This window comes from Carcharodon carcharias, chromosome 1, assembly GCF_017639515.1.
Source record: "Carcharodon carcharias isolate sCarCar2 chromosome 1, sCarCar2.pri, whole genome shotgun sequence".
NCBI lineage: Eukaryota > Metazoa > Chordata > Chondrichthyes > Lamniformes > Lamnidae > Carcharodon > Carcharodon carcharias.
Genome location: NC_054467.1, coordinates 150,297,056 through 150,313,053, shown reverse-complemented (window position 1 = coordinate 150,313,053; position 15,998 = coordinate 150,297,056). Strand labels below are relative to the sequence as shown.

Sequence of the window (15,998 nt, the reverse complement as noted above, 5' to 3'; positions counted from 1 at the left end):
ATTGAGTAGGGCATTGCAGAAATTGAGTCAATGACAAACACATGGATAAGAATTTAAGTGGGATTGGGGATGAGGGTACAGGCAAATGTGGGCAATTTGATAGGCATGTAAATAAGCATTCTTGGCGGCTGATGAATTTTGATATTTCTCTCATTCCTCTAGAATTTCAAATTTCTTTTTTTGCAGCTTGTTGATAATTTCTAATTTATTCTAGCATTCATTTTTGTTTTTTTTTTACCTGTAAGCCCTCAACATTTAAGTTTAAATTTTTTTCCAATTGCCTTATTCATCTGTGGAACCATAGCCTAGATATACACTAAGTATTTCCCCTTTCTGGCAGGTTAATGACTGGCATCAGCGTGTGTACAGTCACACGTCTCTGCAAAATGGATTTTATAAAGTAACACGAAGCACAAGTGTCCTTGGTCATTGTTTTCAAAAGTATTTACTATATTAATCTCAACTGAAGGCAAAGATACACTAGTTACCAGACCAGGACATTGTCCCATGCCATTTGAATCAGTTCAAATGGGTTCATAGCATCTTAATTCCTGATATTATGCAACTACTGTGACTTTTGCTAACAAAAATAGTTTAGTTGTACCACCTCAGTCAACTCGTTTATACAGTTTATGCCATTTCTTCTAAGAGAGATATGCTGACTATGTGGTGGATGGTCTTTTGTCATAAACAAGTATGAAATTAAAGCCAAACTGAAAAAATTAAAAACATTTTTCATTTAGCCATTATTTAATAACACTAAGGCAATACAGATACTGTGCACTAACAAAATGAAAAACAAGCTTAGCTCAACATTTGAAACAAATGCACCCAGCTAACAAGTCGTCTTTACAATTGAAGGAAAACTTTAAAATTACAAAACATTTTCAAGAATGGGAGCAACACTTACTTATTTGAAAAGTTCTTGTTGTGCCCTTGACATGCTTAACATTGATTGTGTGACTAAACAGTGCAGAGAACATTTTGTATTTGATTATTTTAAACTAGTTGGCAATTACTCCATCATTCCAAAGAACTGAACCCCCAAAAAAATACCTACACACAGAACAGAATAAAAATGTACAAAAAAATGTATAGAACAGAATTATTAAAAGGGAACCACAAAATATAACATCCTTTTCGTGGATCTGCCTGAAAAAAAAATCACAAAGCAATTATGGTTTTTAATTTTTAATGTCCAACTGCTTAGCCATCATTTGAAAATTACTGCACTTTTAAAAACAGATGCAATCTATTATAGCATGTTCTGGTGTATTCTGGGTGTGCGGAAGATTTATTACTAATGATATTCTATAAATCTCCATTTTAAAAACTCATGATATATTAGTGAAAGCTACATTTAATTTATCTACACGCAATAACGTAGACATCACTCAAATCATTAACAGGCAATCAGATTTCATTTCTGAAGAACTGATATAAAGTATCAGATAATTTATAATTATGCAGGTCAGTGAATCAGACACTGCAGCTGTAGGAAACCATGTGAAGACTCAGTAGTTCATGGGGTTCTTCTCATTTATAAAATTACTGAATCCTCCTTTGCATGTACCCATAAAGTGCGAGTTTACACAGGTTTTACTGCACCTGGATGGATATAAACATAATACCCAATTTGGCTCACCTGGATGGATATAAACATAATACCCAATTTGGCTCACCTGGATGGATATAAACATAATACCCAATTTGGCTAATCGGTCAAAAAAGCAGCTTCTGTATGTTCTGGACTGAAATGCATTTCAGGTAACAAATAAAATGAACAAACATACCATGATGTAATGTAATGGTTCTTGTAGAACATTAGTTGTAAAGGGCTTCCAAGTCTGCAATGGCTGAAAATGAATAAAACATAAGCTATCCAATATCCTTCACAAAATAAGTGCTAGAAGTGGGTTATTATCCTTTTACACAGGTATTCATCATTATGCAAGCATTTCAACAGGCAACTTCAAATTGAGATGACATTTTTTCATTTTAAACTTTTGACAAAGCAAGACATAAAATCAAGTTAAATCAAAGTACAAAATGTAACTGCAGCACAAGTGAACAGGGAACCTTCCATATACAAATGTATACACTGCTCCAACTATTAATTTGTCTTAATAATACTATTTTCTGGCATTTCTAGTAGGAACTGCAGAGAACAGATGCAAAAAAGTTAATGAAGTAACTTATAAAGGAAAAGCCTTTAAAAGCTGGGCCTATCTAGACAGATTTCAAAATGAGCAAATATATGGAATTGATCTTTATTACCCTTCAACATACTCTACAGGAGCTCAGTGCTGATCATTAAGAAATTAAGATCTGTCAATAACTCCATGAAGTATGTCACATTCCAAGCAACATTAAATAGACTGTGAATTATTGGTTGAAAATCTGATTCAGTAAAATAAGCATTGTCAATGGAGCTGGCATTAAAGACCACCTAAAATACAAAAACATATGCAAAGTACATCTTTGTAGTGGTTGGAAAAAAAGCAAAATTCTTCAATTTTCTATGCTGTACAATTAGATTCTTAAAACGGAATTAGAAATTAAAAGCTTTTTGGAAATGCAGAGGACAGAACTTGTGCTTATAAACTTATGTGATCTTACATTTCCATCTGCTGTTGGTGTTTAACAGTTTTTTTGTCAACTTTTTTCACTAAAAAAAGTGATGAAACTTCATTTTCCATTATATGCTTTTAGGAGAGAATAAACAGAAGTGACAATTACACGAGACTTAAAAGTTTCCATTGAAGACTGTATTTCATTAAACATGATCCCATCAGTTTCAAAACACAAAAGAAAATAAAAATCAAAGACTGGAATGATTTTTCATAGCAGTTATGAAAAACTGTCTTCACATGGTTTTAAAATCACCACTCTAATGTTCAACCAGATTAGCAAAAACTAAAGTACTAAAAGCTTAGAAATTTGGCCTGTATAGCAGGCATTTAAAATAATGGAAGTGCAATTAACAATATCATCAAGCTTATAAGGCCAGACTGAAAACAAGTGTATTGCAGTACACTAAAGTGGCCCTATCTATAACCTGTGTTTTAGCAAGACGCCTTTTTTAAGTATTAATAGGGAAAGTTTATTTTGTAACAGTCGTTCCTTACACAAGTTAACCTTAAATAATACTTGCCTTACTGGTATAATTTGTTTTCCAGCGTATTTTATTGTTGATAGTAATCTTAAATTAAATAATTTGTTATCCCTCCTATACTGTGTCACATTTCAGGTAAAAGTTCTCATCACTTCTCAAATCAATGGACATTTATGAACCATGTTAATAAAAATCAGATACTGTAGTTTATAATAAAGTCTATTGGTATAGGAAAGATGCAACTTAAGTGACCAAATTTTATTACTCGACTGTGTACAGGTAGATAGGCAATAACCGTGGTCTTTGGCAGAAGTTGTCTAAGGCAACAGAAAAATGCAATACTCAAAAATCCACTTGCTTAGATGTACAGACTTTCACTTGCTGACATGATCAAAAGGTAGCTTTAATGCATTGTCATATTATGATACAGATTACATTGATTTAGACATTGGATTGAGATCAAAGTCAGGGCAGCAAAGTTACATTAGTGCTGTTGACCTGTAACACCAGATTAAAAAAAGTCTGATTCAGCACTTCTCATCAGTAAATGGGATTAGGGGGGGGCGGGGGGAAATCATACACATGATTTTAAACACATACCTGAATTCTAGTTGGTCTGTACATTTGACATTCAAATATTCTATTAACTTTAAAACGTGCAAACTTGGTAACATTATCAAGCTATGTGCCCACTGAAAGGGCAATTTAATGTTTGCAACTAGTTACACAAAGCAAAACACACAAAAAAAATAGCAGCCTAGCTTATTAGCCAGGAAGTACAAGGCAAAATTAGGGTTAGCAACCCATATGGTGCATTAGTTATTTCAACAGATCACAGCTAGGTGCAGTGAATCAAAACAATGTTGTACCATTGCCCAACAATTTATACTTAAAAAAAAACTAATTTTGAGTTTCATCAGTTAAGTTGTACAGAACAGTTCTACTTGCATACATACATTGGATAATATTAAGAAATCTTTTCAACAAATATTCATCTAAGACTTTTAACCATTTAATACAATTTTCATTGAAATTCACAATCCCTCTGGAAAACAGAGCTTTCTGCATGAAATAGCTTACAACACAGAACTCACAATGTCAACAGCAAGATATCACATTGTGGTCTGTGGTACCATAATTGTAGTCCTATTGAAAAATGCAAAGCAGGCTCAGAAGAAAGTTTGATACCAGATTTAGGTGTTCATAGCACAGTGCTTGTAGATATTTAATGCTTTCTGCAAACTCAATTTTCTTTTTTTTAAGGTTGGGGGGGGGGGTGGGTTCAGGGGGAAAAACACACAAACAAAAACACATTCCAAATCTGTTTTCTTGGGTCTTTTATGGCTAATGTTGAATATGGGTGTTGGGCCGTTGTTTCTCAATCAAAAGTGCTAGGACATCTGTCTGTCTTTAAACCATTCCACAAATTCATCCAATAAGACTGGCCCTGAAAGAAAGCAATTGAATTAGAATTTAATGTTACAACCAGTACTTCAAAACAATGTGAATTGCACCACAATAAATACGCTAACAGAGCTAACATTTCAGGTCCATGACCATTCATCAGAACTGGGAAAGGTTAGAGATGTAATAGATTTTGAGCAAGGGGTGGGTGGAACAAGGACAAAGGAAGGTCAGATGAAAGTCAGGAGAGTTTAAATGACAAAAAATGTTATTCCCCCAGGGCCAAAGGGAATGGTGCTGGGGCAAAAGAAACAAAAGATGTGTCTAGATTAGGTGCGCTGCTAACAAAGAAAAAACTAAAACAAGCGTAAAAACCAAAATGGACAGTTTATGGTCTGAAATTGTTGAACTCAATGTTGAGTCTAGAAGGCTGTAAAGTGCCTAATCAAAAATTGAGGTGCTGTTCCTGGAGCTTATTTTGAGTCTCACTGCAACAATGCAGTCATTTGAGGACAGAAATATCAGTGCGAGAGCAAGGTGGAGAATTAAAATGACTGGCCACCTGAAGATTGAGATCATACTTGTGGACAGAATGGAGCTGTTCTGCAAAGCGGTCATCCAATCTGCATTTAGTCTCTCCAATGTACAGACCACCACATTGAGCGCAACGAATACAGCAGACCACACTGAAAGAAAGTTACATCATCAGAACTGATGCGACGAGACAGAGGAACTGGGAGAATGGAATGGAGTCCTTACAGACTGTAGGGCAAGAAAATGTAGGTGATGAGGTATTTGTGGGAATCAGTGGATTTATAATGAACATTAGTTGATAGCCTATCACCAGAAATGGAGACAGAGAAGTACAGAAAGGGACGAGTTAGAGATGGACTATATGAAACTGAGAAAAGTGTGGGGATTGGAAGCAAAGTTGATGAAGTTTTCCCAATTAAGGTTGAGAGCAGGACATAGCACTGATACAATCAATGTACCAGAAAGAGTTGAGGGAGGGCCCCCCCCCCAAGTAGGACTGGAACAAGAAATGTTCGACATATCCTACAAAAAGGCAGGCACAGCGAGACCCTTGCATGTACCCATAGCAAAACCTTTCATTTGAAGGGGGTGAGTGGAATTGAAGGAGAAGTTGTTCTGTGAAAACAACTTCAGCCAGGTAGAGGAGGTTGATTGTAGATGGGGACTGGTTAGGTCCCTACTTGAGGAAGAAGCGGAGAGTCCTCAGATGATCCTGGTGGGGGGTGGATATGTAGAGAGATTGGATGCCCATGATAAAGAGACGGCAGTTAGGGCCAGGAAATTGGAAACTTTTAAGGAGGGCATCATAAGAGTCACGGGTATAGGTAGGAAGAGACTGGACAAGGGGAAAGAGTGTCAAGATAGGAAGAACTCATTTCAGTGGAGCAGGAACAGGTGAAACAATAGGTCTGCCAGGCCAGTCCTATTTTTGGATCTTGGGAAGGAGGTAGAAGCAAGCTGTATGCGGTTTTCTGGAAACAATGGCTTGATGTTCAGTGGTGGGGTCATGGTCCAGGCGAGGTAGCAGGAAGTGTCAGAGAGTTGGCATTCAGCTTCTGCAAGGTAGAGTTCAGTTTGCCTTATAACAGCACCCGCCTACCCGCTGCTGCCACCACCCCCACAATCTTGTCGGCAGGTTTGATGACAATGTCAGGGTTCGACCTGAGAGAACAGACAACAACAAATTCAGAAGGAAACAGGTTAGGGTGAGTGAGGGGGGCACAGAAATTGAGGAGGCTAATGTCACACCAGCAATTCTAATTAAAAAGGTCAAGAGTGGATAAGAAGCCAAAAGGAGGGGTCCAGGTGGAGGAATAATATTGGAAATGGGCGAAAGGGCCCGTTAATTGGAGATTCCTGGCCAAAGAAGTGGGCATGAAGGCAAAGGTGACAGAAGAAGAGCACATCATGCTGAACTCCGAGTCCATTAAGATGAGGGTGTAAGGGTATAAAGCAGAGTCCTAATAAATACTTTGTATAATATATAGTTAAAAACATAATGCTGTTATTAACATGATTGTTCTTGTACTGGCATATGTATTCAAAGCAACCCGATTTCAAACTATAGCAGATTATTTTAACCCTTCCTGGACCATATTTAGAATGCCAGAATGTAATTTGACAATCTACCTTGATGCATTAGAAAAGTTTACAACGAATAGCAAGAACAATTTATGAATCAGAGGCAAACTTGGGTTGAAGGATTTATAGTTCAACATTACTGTTAATGAAGACTGCTGTAACATAACCCAAATATTAAAAGGTATTTGAAAAGCATGGGCAATGTAGAAAAAGTAGTTATTTAATTTGGGGTTATTTACCTCACCTTGTCCACTTGATTGAAAACTGGTGGATAGCAAGTTAAAACTGACCAACTGACTTACTTGTTGTCTTGCCTAAATCCTGCTGTCTTCAATTTTAACCGGCTTTTGAGTATGAGGCAAAGGCGCCTGTCTGAAGCCAGCAGGGTCCCTCTTTAAATATGCAGGTCAGGGTCTGATGACACATTGGATCTTACTTTTATTTTATCTCTCACTTGAGTGGGGAAGGCGCTGCAGGTTTCCAGCAGGTAAAGTCAATTAAGCCATTCTAACAGAATTTTGTTTTTTTCCTAATTTCTTTTATGGAGTCCAGAGATGCAGGAGCTCCCCACATGGGAAATTTCGCCCTTCACCTGGCCTGGACTCTGCTTTCCCTTATTTCAAATCACTGTAGCCTCATTCTGCTGTGGGCAGACAGGAATCTTTCCTGTCAGAAACCCACTGACAATTAACATCCTCTCCTTGAACTGAATGGAGAATCAAAACACAAATCCAAATATAAAATGCCTCAGGCAAGACTAGGGTTGAAAGCTTTTCACCATTCCTCACCTGAGGATACTATCGAAACAGATTCACTGAAGTGCTTAATGACTTAAGTCAATGACATGGAAAGAAATTCATTTAGTTCATTCAGAAAAATCTAAACAGGATTGAAGGTTATGTTAGAAGTAGGTCAGACATAATTAAATATTCAATGTATTGTGGTCTAATTTGGAACAGGGGAAATCCACCCATGAATGTACTAGCCAGGATAAATGACCTACCTTGATTAATTCTTTGATTAATAATAAAGGCCCTCTACACACTGCAAAGTTCAATTTGATAGGTTCTGCAGAAACTGTATGCTTAAGTATGAAAATATCACAACATTGTATATAGGTTGCACTGCAAGAGATCTATTTCCACATTTTATGAAGCTCCAGTACTTTTGTGTCAATTCACTGAAGGTAAATTGCAACTGACCAAGGATTAAGTCCCTGCCAACTACCGACCACCACACCACCCCCGGCTCACGTAACCCCTCCACCCCAATAAAAATGTACATCCCTGCAGACCCTGTTGAAATGCTTGGGAGGGATCATGGTGTGTGGAGGATGCCTATCAGTTCAGGAATTAAGACGCTACAAGTTATGCAATCTATCTTTATTTAAAACATCTTCTGCGTTAAGTGGTGCCATACTGAATTAATATACTAATACAGCAGAGGGACATGGAGTCTCCTTCAAGCAGTCCTAACATTAACTGCCAGGACAGATGTATTAATGACAAGGGTTACAGGAGCCAAATCTAGACAACAATACTTAGCAAACATCTGAAAATTATTCTACATGATGGGCTTTTTCAAATGCTGACTGGAACTGGTGTGAAAGATTTTTAGGATGCAGATCACTGTTTAAAAATAAGGGGTTGCTCATTTAAAATGGAGATGAGGTGAATTTTTTTCTCTCAGAGGGTAGAGTGTCTTTGGAACTCTCTTTCTTAAAAGGCGGTAGAAGCAGGTTCTTTTGAGTATTTTTAAGGCAAGAGGTGGATAGATTCTTGGTAAGCAAGGGGATGCTAGGTTATCAAGGGTTGACAGGGTACAGATTTGAGATTACTATCAGATCAGCCATAATCTTATTAAATGGTGGAACAGGCTCAAGGGATCGAATGGCCTACCCCTGCTCTTTGACTGTATGTTTGTACAATTTAGAATAACCTTTAATCTGCCACATGGGTTTCTTCTCTGTGAAATGAGAGCACATCTGTTGGCCAACTTCATTTACTTAGTCTTTGCATCATAAGAAGCTATAAAGATTTGAGATTGCGGTTGACATACTAACTTGGGGATCTGTAAACATTTATTCAATGAAGCTAATACATTTACTGCCAACTACTTTGGTATGATAGGAGAAATTCCATGTCATTGAGAAGTGAAAATTTTCTTTATAGAGTGCTGGGCAAGTTCTAAAGACTCAGAAATCCACATCAAATATCACTGACTGATTATAATAATAGCTTGCAGTTTATTAACTGCGAGCCTAAATTAAAACATTGATTGAACTTTCAAAGGAAGTAATATTGAACACTTAAGTTTGAAACATGGGTGCATTAATTTGTGGAAAATTCAAGTCTCAATTGTGGAGCAAGTGATGTCTAACCACGCACAATGTCTAAATGGGTTGCAAACCATTAAATAATAAGATTGCTTATGACTAATTGAACTGGTTTAAAAAATGCCTCGATAGACTCCCTGTTCAAACTTAGAAAGATATTTAAAGTCTTTGGCAAAATAAGCAAAAGCAACATGAAAACCTTTTTTCACATGATGAATGGTTAAGGTCTAGAATAGATTGCCTGAGAGTGTGGTGGAGGGAGGTTCAATTGAAGCATTCAATAAGGAATTAAACTTTTATCTGAAAAACGTGGTGGTGTACAGTAACAGGGAGAAGGCAAGGGAATGGCACTAGGTGAAATGCTCATTTGGAAAGCTGGTGTAGACAAGATGGTCCAAATGACCTCCTCATGTGCTGTAACAATCTGTGACTTATTACCAATGGTGAGAAAGATTGCTCAAACAGTTGTGTAGGTTATAGCCAGGCAATCAATGGAATGTCTCTAGGTTCAGATACAATATTTGACCTCAACTTAAGGGTCATGGGAATAACACTTTCTGCTGCTCCCCTTCCAATTTACACCAGTGAAACGATATACAAAATGTGCATGTTAGGAGATAAGAAAGTGTTTAGGTTCCTGCTTGATGGAGCCTCTGCCCTGAAGTATAAACAGGGGCATTTGCCCTAAGAGGTAATTTCCAGACACATCAAATCCTGTATACTACTTGAAACACCAGGCAGATTTCCCTATTCATGATGCTGAATCGTTAAACAATATGGTATCTCCGGCTATATCATCCATTCAGGTTAACATCCAAACTAACTGTATCTTATGATTTAAGCACCAGCCAGCCAACAGCTTACACCCTGGAGGACCAAGGGATCAGGAGGAAGTCTGTAGTAATTTGGCTGAAGCAAGAAACCATCACTATTTGCATAATGATTTGCCAAAAGCCATGATGTAGACCTTGCCACCTCAATTAATTCTATGTGGAATACACTTAATATGCTGCCTCTGCTTGATGACCAGTTCCCATGTAAGTGTGCACCCTTACACTGGCTGTGGAAAGGGCTGTTGCAAAGGTTTTCCCAGTAAGACATTGTGCTTTTTAAACAAACATACAAGATTCAGAACAGAGCCTCAGTTAATTCTTACAAAGGAAGGATGCTCTGCATGGACAACACTGGTTGAGCTCTTAAACCCATGACCTTCTGACTTAGAGACAAGTCCCATTCAAGAAACTGGAGTACAAAATCTAGGCTGATGCTCAATACTGAACATATGATGCACCCAGTGTTGCCATTTTCTGGATGAGCTGTGTTGTGAAAATGTTTAATTTCATGATTTGTATGTTGCAGGAATACAACTGTTAGTTTTGAGGAAATTGAACTTTCAAATGGAAGCGGAATAAAACCTGGGTTTGAGAAACTGGTAAACAAAGGATAGTCCACGTTTACTTTGGGGTCAGGTGGAAGTGTGAAAACACTAAAGAGTAGAGACAAGATGTCTACAGTAGTCTTCATAAGGGGCTCAAATTCTTCACGTGGATCTCAGATCAAAGAAAGGTTGAAAGCAAAGGGTAAACAAGAAAAGATCTTAAAAGTATCCATATACTTTTCAGATCAAAGAACAAAGTTTGGGAATTGAAGTTAATTGGTTGATACCTCAAATCTGAGACATTCCAAGTGTGCCACATTTGAATTTATTTTTAAAAGTTAATGGTCTCTCTTGAGATCATAACAGACATCAAAGTAAGGCCCTGTCTGTCTTCCCAGGTGCATGTAAAAAAATTCCAAAACACTATTGTGAAGAACAGGGAAGTTCTGACCAGTGATCTGGCCAATATTTATCTCTTAACCAACAACTCTGAACCAGGTGATCTAGTTATCATCACATTACTGTTTGTGGAACCTGCCATGTGCACAATGGCTGCTGTGTTTTCTACATCAGTGACAACAGTTCAAATGTATTTCATTGGTTGTAAAGTGCTTTGGGGTGCCCTGATGTCATGAAAGTTGCTATATAAATGTAAGTCTTTTTTTCCTGTTGAAATAGTCTTAAACAGGTGAGCATCGGGAACTGCCAAGATGACTGCTTCCGTAAGCAGAGTATTTACTGATAGCTTCTTTCTGGAATCCACAGCCTTCCATGGAAAGGGAACTGAAACTTGTCTAAAGACAAAGACTTTTCTGAGCATTTCCAAGTATTACTCCAAGGAACATGATGTCTTATATTCAAAAGCATGAAACCCAGATCTTGGACTGTTTTGAGTATGCACGGCACAACTTTGCCAATGGATCAAACATAATTGAACCAATCGTCCAGATATGAGTATGTGTGAAGCTGCACCCAAAGATGCTTTGTAACAACAATTAGAAGCATTTCATAAATGCCTATTTAGTGAATTTCTGCACATATTCAAGGTGGAGAGAGGCCAACAATTCCCAGAACTATGGAAGTAGCTTCCATAATGAGTACTTCTTGACATGGATTTAGTCCTGGAGCAGTCATCCAGTCAGGGTGGGGAGTTTGGATGCCCTCATCAGTTCCACCAAAGAGCTGTTGCTGCAACAGGCTTTGTTGTGGCATGTGGTCTAAAGATGGAAGAGTCTAAAAAGAGGTCGGTCTTTCATAATCATACCTGATAGTGTTCAAATTTTCTGTTGGTACTTAAGACTCTCTGGTAATTCCACCACCTGTCCATCAAAAATACCTTTCCTGACAAAAGTTATTATAGCTTCCACGCAAGAAACACCAGATATAGCTACATCATTCTGCAAAGAAAAATACCAATTGTCATAGATTGTATCAAAGTCCAAAGAGTGAACAGCTACTGTCATAGTACTGAAGTTTATATTTCATTTTCAATAAAGGGTCCTGCTCAACTGCAAGAGTATGTTGTGTGCTTCAGAGTGTGTGTAATTGTGGGGTTCTCTAAAGAGCAAGCCTGCCTAACAATCACGTCACTTGTGGATAAGATAGAATTAGAATGGTTACAGCACATTCAGCCCATCATGTCCATGCAAGCTCTCTGCAAGAGTAACTCAGCTAGTCCTAGGGCTTCACTCTCATCAGGTATGTATCCAATTCCCCTTTGAAAGCCACAACTGAATCTGCTTCTATCACACTCACAGGAGCTGTACTCCTGATCCTAACCACCCGCTGCATAATGTAGTACTTTTTAAAAATGCATTCAAGGGGTGTGGGTGTCATTGGCTAAGCCAGCATTTATTGCCCACCCCTAATTGTCCTCGCAAAGGTGGTGGCAAGCTGCCTTCTTGAATCCCTGCATGCCACGTGGTATAGATACAACCACAGTGCTGTTAGGGAGTTCCAGGATTTTGACCCAGCGACTGAAGGAACAGCCAAAAAGTTCTAAGTCAGGATGGTATGCGGCTTAGAGGGGAACTTCCAGGTGATGGTGTTCCCATGCATCTGCTACCCTTGTCCTTCTAGATGGTGGAGGTCGTTTGGAAGGTGCTGTCTAAGGAGCCTTGGTGAATGCCTGCATCTTGTAGATGGTACACACTGCTGCCACTGTTTGTTGGTGGTGGAGGGAATGAATGTGGAAGGGTTGGGGGGTGGGGGGGGGGGGGGGGGGGGCGGTGGAGTCAAGCCAGCTGCTTGGTCCAGGATGGTGTCAAGCTTCTTGAATGTTGTTGAAGCTGCACTGATCCAAGTAAGTGGAGAGTATTCCATCACACTCCAAAACTTGTGCCTTGTAGAGGGTAGACAGGCTTTGGGGAGTCAGGAGGTGAATTACTCACTGTAGGATTCCTAGCCTCTTGATCTGCTCTTGTAGCCACAGTATTTATATGGCTAGTCCAGTTCAGTTTCTGGTTAATGGTAACCCCAAGGATGTTGATAGTGGAGGATTCAGTGGTGGTAATGCCATTGTATGTCATGGGGCAATAGTCAGATTCTCGCTTGTTGGGAGATGGTCATTGCCTGGCACTTGTGTGGTGCGAATGTTACTTGCCACTTGTCAGCCCAAGCCTGGATATTATCCGAATGCAGCTAAAGCTGGACATGGACAGCTTCACAGAGGCATAGAGGTCTACAGCACAGAAAAAGGCCCTTCAGCCCATCGAGTCTGCACCGGTCAATCAAGTACCTAACTATTCTAATCCCATTTTCCAGCACTAGGCCCATAGCCTTGTATGCCATAGCATCACATCCAAATATGCCTTAAATGTTAAGAGGGTTTCAGCCTCTACCATCCTTTCAGGCAGTGTGTTCCAGATTCCCACCACCCTCTGGATGAAAAAATTCTCCCTCACAGCCCCTCTAAACCTCCTGCCCCTAACCTTAAATCTATGCCCCCTGGTTATTGATCCCTCTACCAAGGGGAAAGTTCCTTCCTGTCCACTCTATGTCCCTCAATTTTATACATCTCAATCATGTCACCCCTCAATCTCCTCTGCTCCAGGGAAAATAACTCCAGTCTTTCCAACCTCTCCTCATTACTAAAACTCTCCAGCCCAGGCAACATTCTGGTAAATCTCCTCTGCACTCTCTCTAGTGCAATCACATCCTTCCTATAATGTGGATTCCAGAACTGCACGCAATACTCTAGTTGTGGCCTAGTCAGCGTTTTATACAGTTCCCGCATAACCTCCCTGCTCTTCTATTCTATGCCTCAGTTAATAAAGGCAAGTATCCCATGTGCCTTCTCAACTACCTTATCTGTCTCGCTAACCTAAGGGAACGGTGGACATGCACACCAAGGTTCCTCTGGTCCTCGGTACTTCCCAGGGTCCTACCATTCATCGTATATTCCTGTACCTTGTTTGTCCTGCCCAAGTGCATCACCTCACACTTATCCGGATTCAGTTTGAGGAGTCACTAATGGTGCTGAACATTGTGCAATCAGCACCGAACATTCCCACTTCTGACCTTATGATTTAAGGAAGGTCATTGACAAAGCAGCTGAAGGTGGTCGAGCTGAGGACACTACTCTGAGGAACTCTTGCAGTTATGTCCTGGAGCTGAGATGATTGACCTCCAACAACCATTTTCCTTTATGCTAGGTATGACTCCAATTCCCATCAACTCCAGTGATGCCATACTCAGTCAAATGTTGCCTCTGCAGTTCAGCTCTTTTGACCATGTTTGAACCAAGGCTGTGGGGTGGCCTGGGCAACTGCAGGGAGCCCATTTGGTGCTGGAAGGGTTAATGAGAAATTGATTGTACACCTCGGTTTAAGAGGAAAAATACTACAACTTTGAGAAGAATACAATCTTGCCTGACCACAGTTGCAGGATGAGCCTTGAGACATTCCATTTTGTTTTTCCTCAGGCCGAATGTAATCAGGGTTGTGATAAGCAACTGCGTAACCAAACATGGATTGTTCCAGTAAATTATGTAAATAAACAGATAGGTTTGTTGCAAAACTTACCGATTGGCTGTAAAAATGCTTTTAACAAGTCTGCAAGTATTCTGCTACAAGACTGCACAGTAGCTCTCATTGTGCTGTCTCCCTTGGGCACAAATAATAAGTGGGGTTTCTACATAAGAAATGATGCCTTGGTGTGATTAATCTCTGACAGTTTCTTGGAGGTTCCACCGAGATGACTAACCCCTAGGGTTGGGCCATGGAGTGCCAGCGTTAGAACCTCGCGGTTCAAGGACTCCTCAGTCTGCGGCAGCCCGATTTGGGCTTCTGGGGTTCGTTGACCCGCGAACTGTCTTCGCCTGCCTGTGGCTGACTCTTAGAGTAAGTCATCAAATTGAGTATTTAGGAGATTAATTTGTAGTGATCTGGGACCGCTCTGGCCAGGATATACTCGGGGTCGGTGGCCCCCGGAGTTGGAACGGAGTGTGTGTGAGATTGCGGCTCGGGGTCTGGGACCCCTCAAGCGTGAATGGGCTGAATGAAAATAGATTGCGGGTCGGGGACCTGCCAAGGACTGGCCTTTTTTAGTTATTAAATAGAAGATGGGCAATTTGGCACCAAAGACACCCCAGATTCCCCTTCCGTGCGGGATGATGAGATTTTCCTGAAGATGGGGAAGGATGATTGGGACCCGAAAGGTCCACTACTGAATTTGCTGTAACTTAAAAAAATGAATCGATCTAAGTTACAAGAGCTGTTTGTGCTGAAGAGAGAGAGAGAGAGAGAAAAGGGGGGTCTCCCTAGGGGCTTTAATAAGCACTGACAGGCAGTAGTTTTCGTCAGTTTGTTTGCCCGTATAGGTGGAGCCTTCAAGATCCCTTTATTCCCCCCACTGCTACTTGAAGCTTCATTTAGAGTTAAGTTCAATATTATAGAAATAAATACATACCTTTATATATGTGTTTGTTGTGTGTAAGGAAGCATTTGTATGTGAGCTTTAATGTGTTTTCATCCCTAAATTGCCTTTTGTGTGTGTGTAGTTGAGCATTTTAGAGTCGAAAGCCCCATATTAGATTAAAGGAAAAGTTTATTCAAACATTCCAAAGTTTTGAGCATAAGGTTTGAGTTGAGTTTCTAGCAAAATCACAATTTGAAGGTAGGGTAAAGATAAAACAGGGCTTGCCTCTGTTTGAGATGAACCAACCCCATGCAGACTAGTAAGGAATAACCCTCATCATCAGCTTCCAAACTGATTGGGATTAATACATACAAGTTAGTATTCTAAAATTCAGGAGAAAAAAAAACTTGAAATTCAGAAGGATTCTAGGAAAACCAAAAGACATAAACACATGGTCTACATGGTTCCAATGGATAAAAAGGGGTTTCTTTTGAAGAGATGAATTAAATATTAAAGGAAATCTGCATCCCATTTTTTTTCACTGCAATTTGAATTTGGGATAATCTTGAGATGTAAAGTGCAGTGTAATTTAACAGGTTTGAATCACTGGGATGCTATCTAAGATGAAGAATCTGTCGATAAACATACAGAAATTATAACTTGGATACAAATCAACACACATTAGAAAGGTAGTTTTAATTTTGATAGTGTAAATTACAGTTCTTAAAAAGTTTCAAATTTGAGGTTTGGTTCCTGATAATTTCTCAAAAAGGGAATTTTCATTTTAAAAGGTT

The 15,998-nt window shown here is 39.4% G+C and overlaps 1 protein-coding gene across 9 annotated transcripts in view; it reads right to left on the bottom strand.

The window, feature by feature from the left end:
* Positions 1–731: 731 nt before the first annotated feature.
* The window catches only part of dcun1d4 (DCN1, defective in cullin neddylation 1, domain containing 4 (S. cerevisiae)), a 116,308-nt gene continuing 101,041 nt past the window's right edge, over positions 732–15,998 (bottom strand). For 8 of the 9 annotated variants that reach the window (XM_041184288.1, XM_041184271.1, XM_041184325.1 and 5 more), the window contains one exon: positions 732–4,562. Coding sequence is in view for 1 of the 9 variants with exons in the window: in XM_041184306.1 (XP_041040240.1) it covers positions 4,507–4,562 (56 nt within the window). In the remaining 8 variants the exon portion in view is untranslated. The remainder of the gene's footprint in view (positions 4,563–15,998) is intronic. The other variant, XM_041184282.1, reaches the window with a different exon arrangement.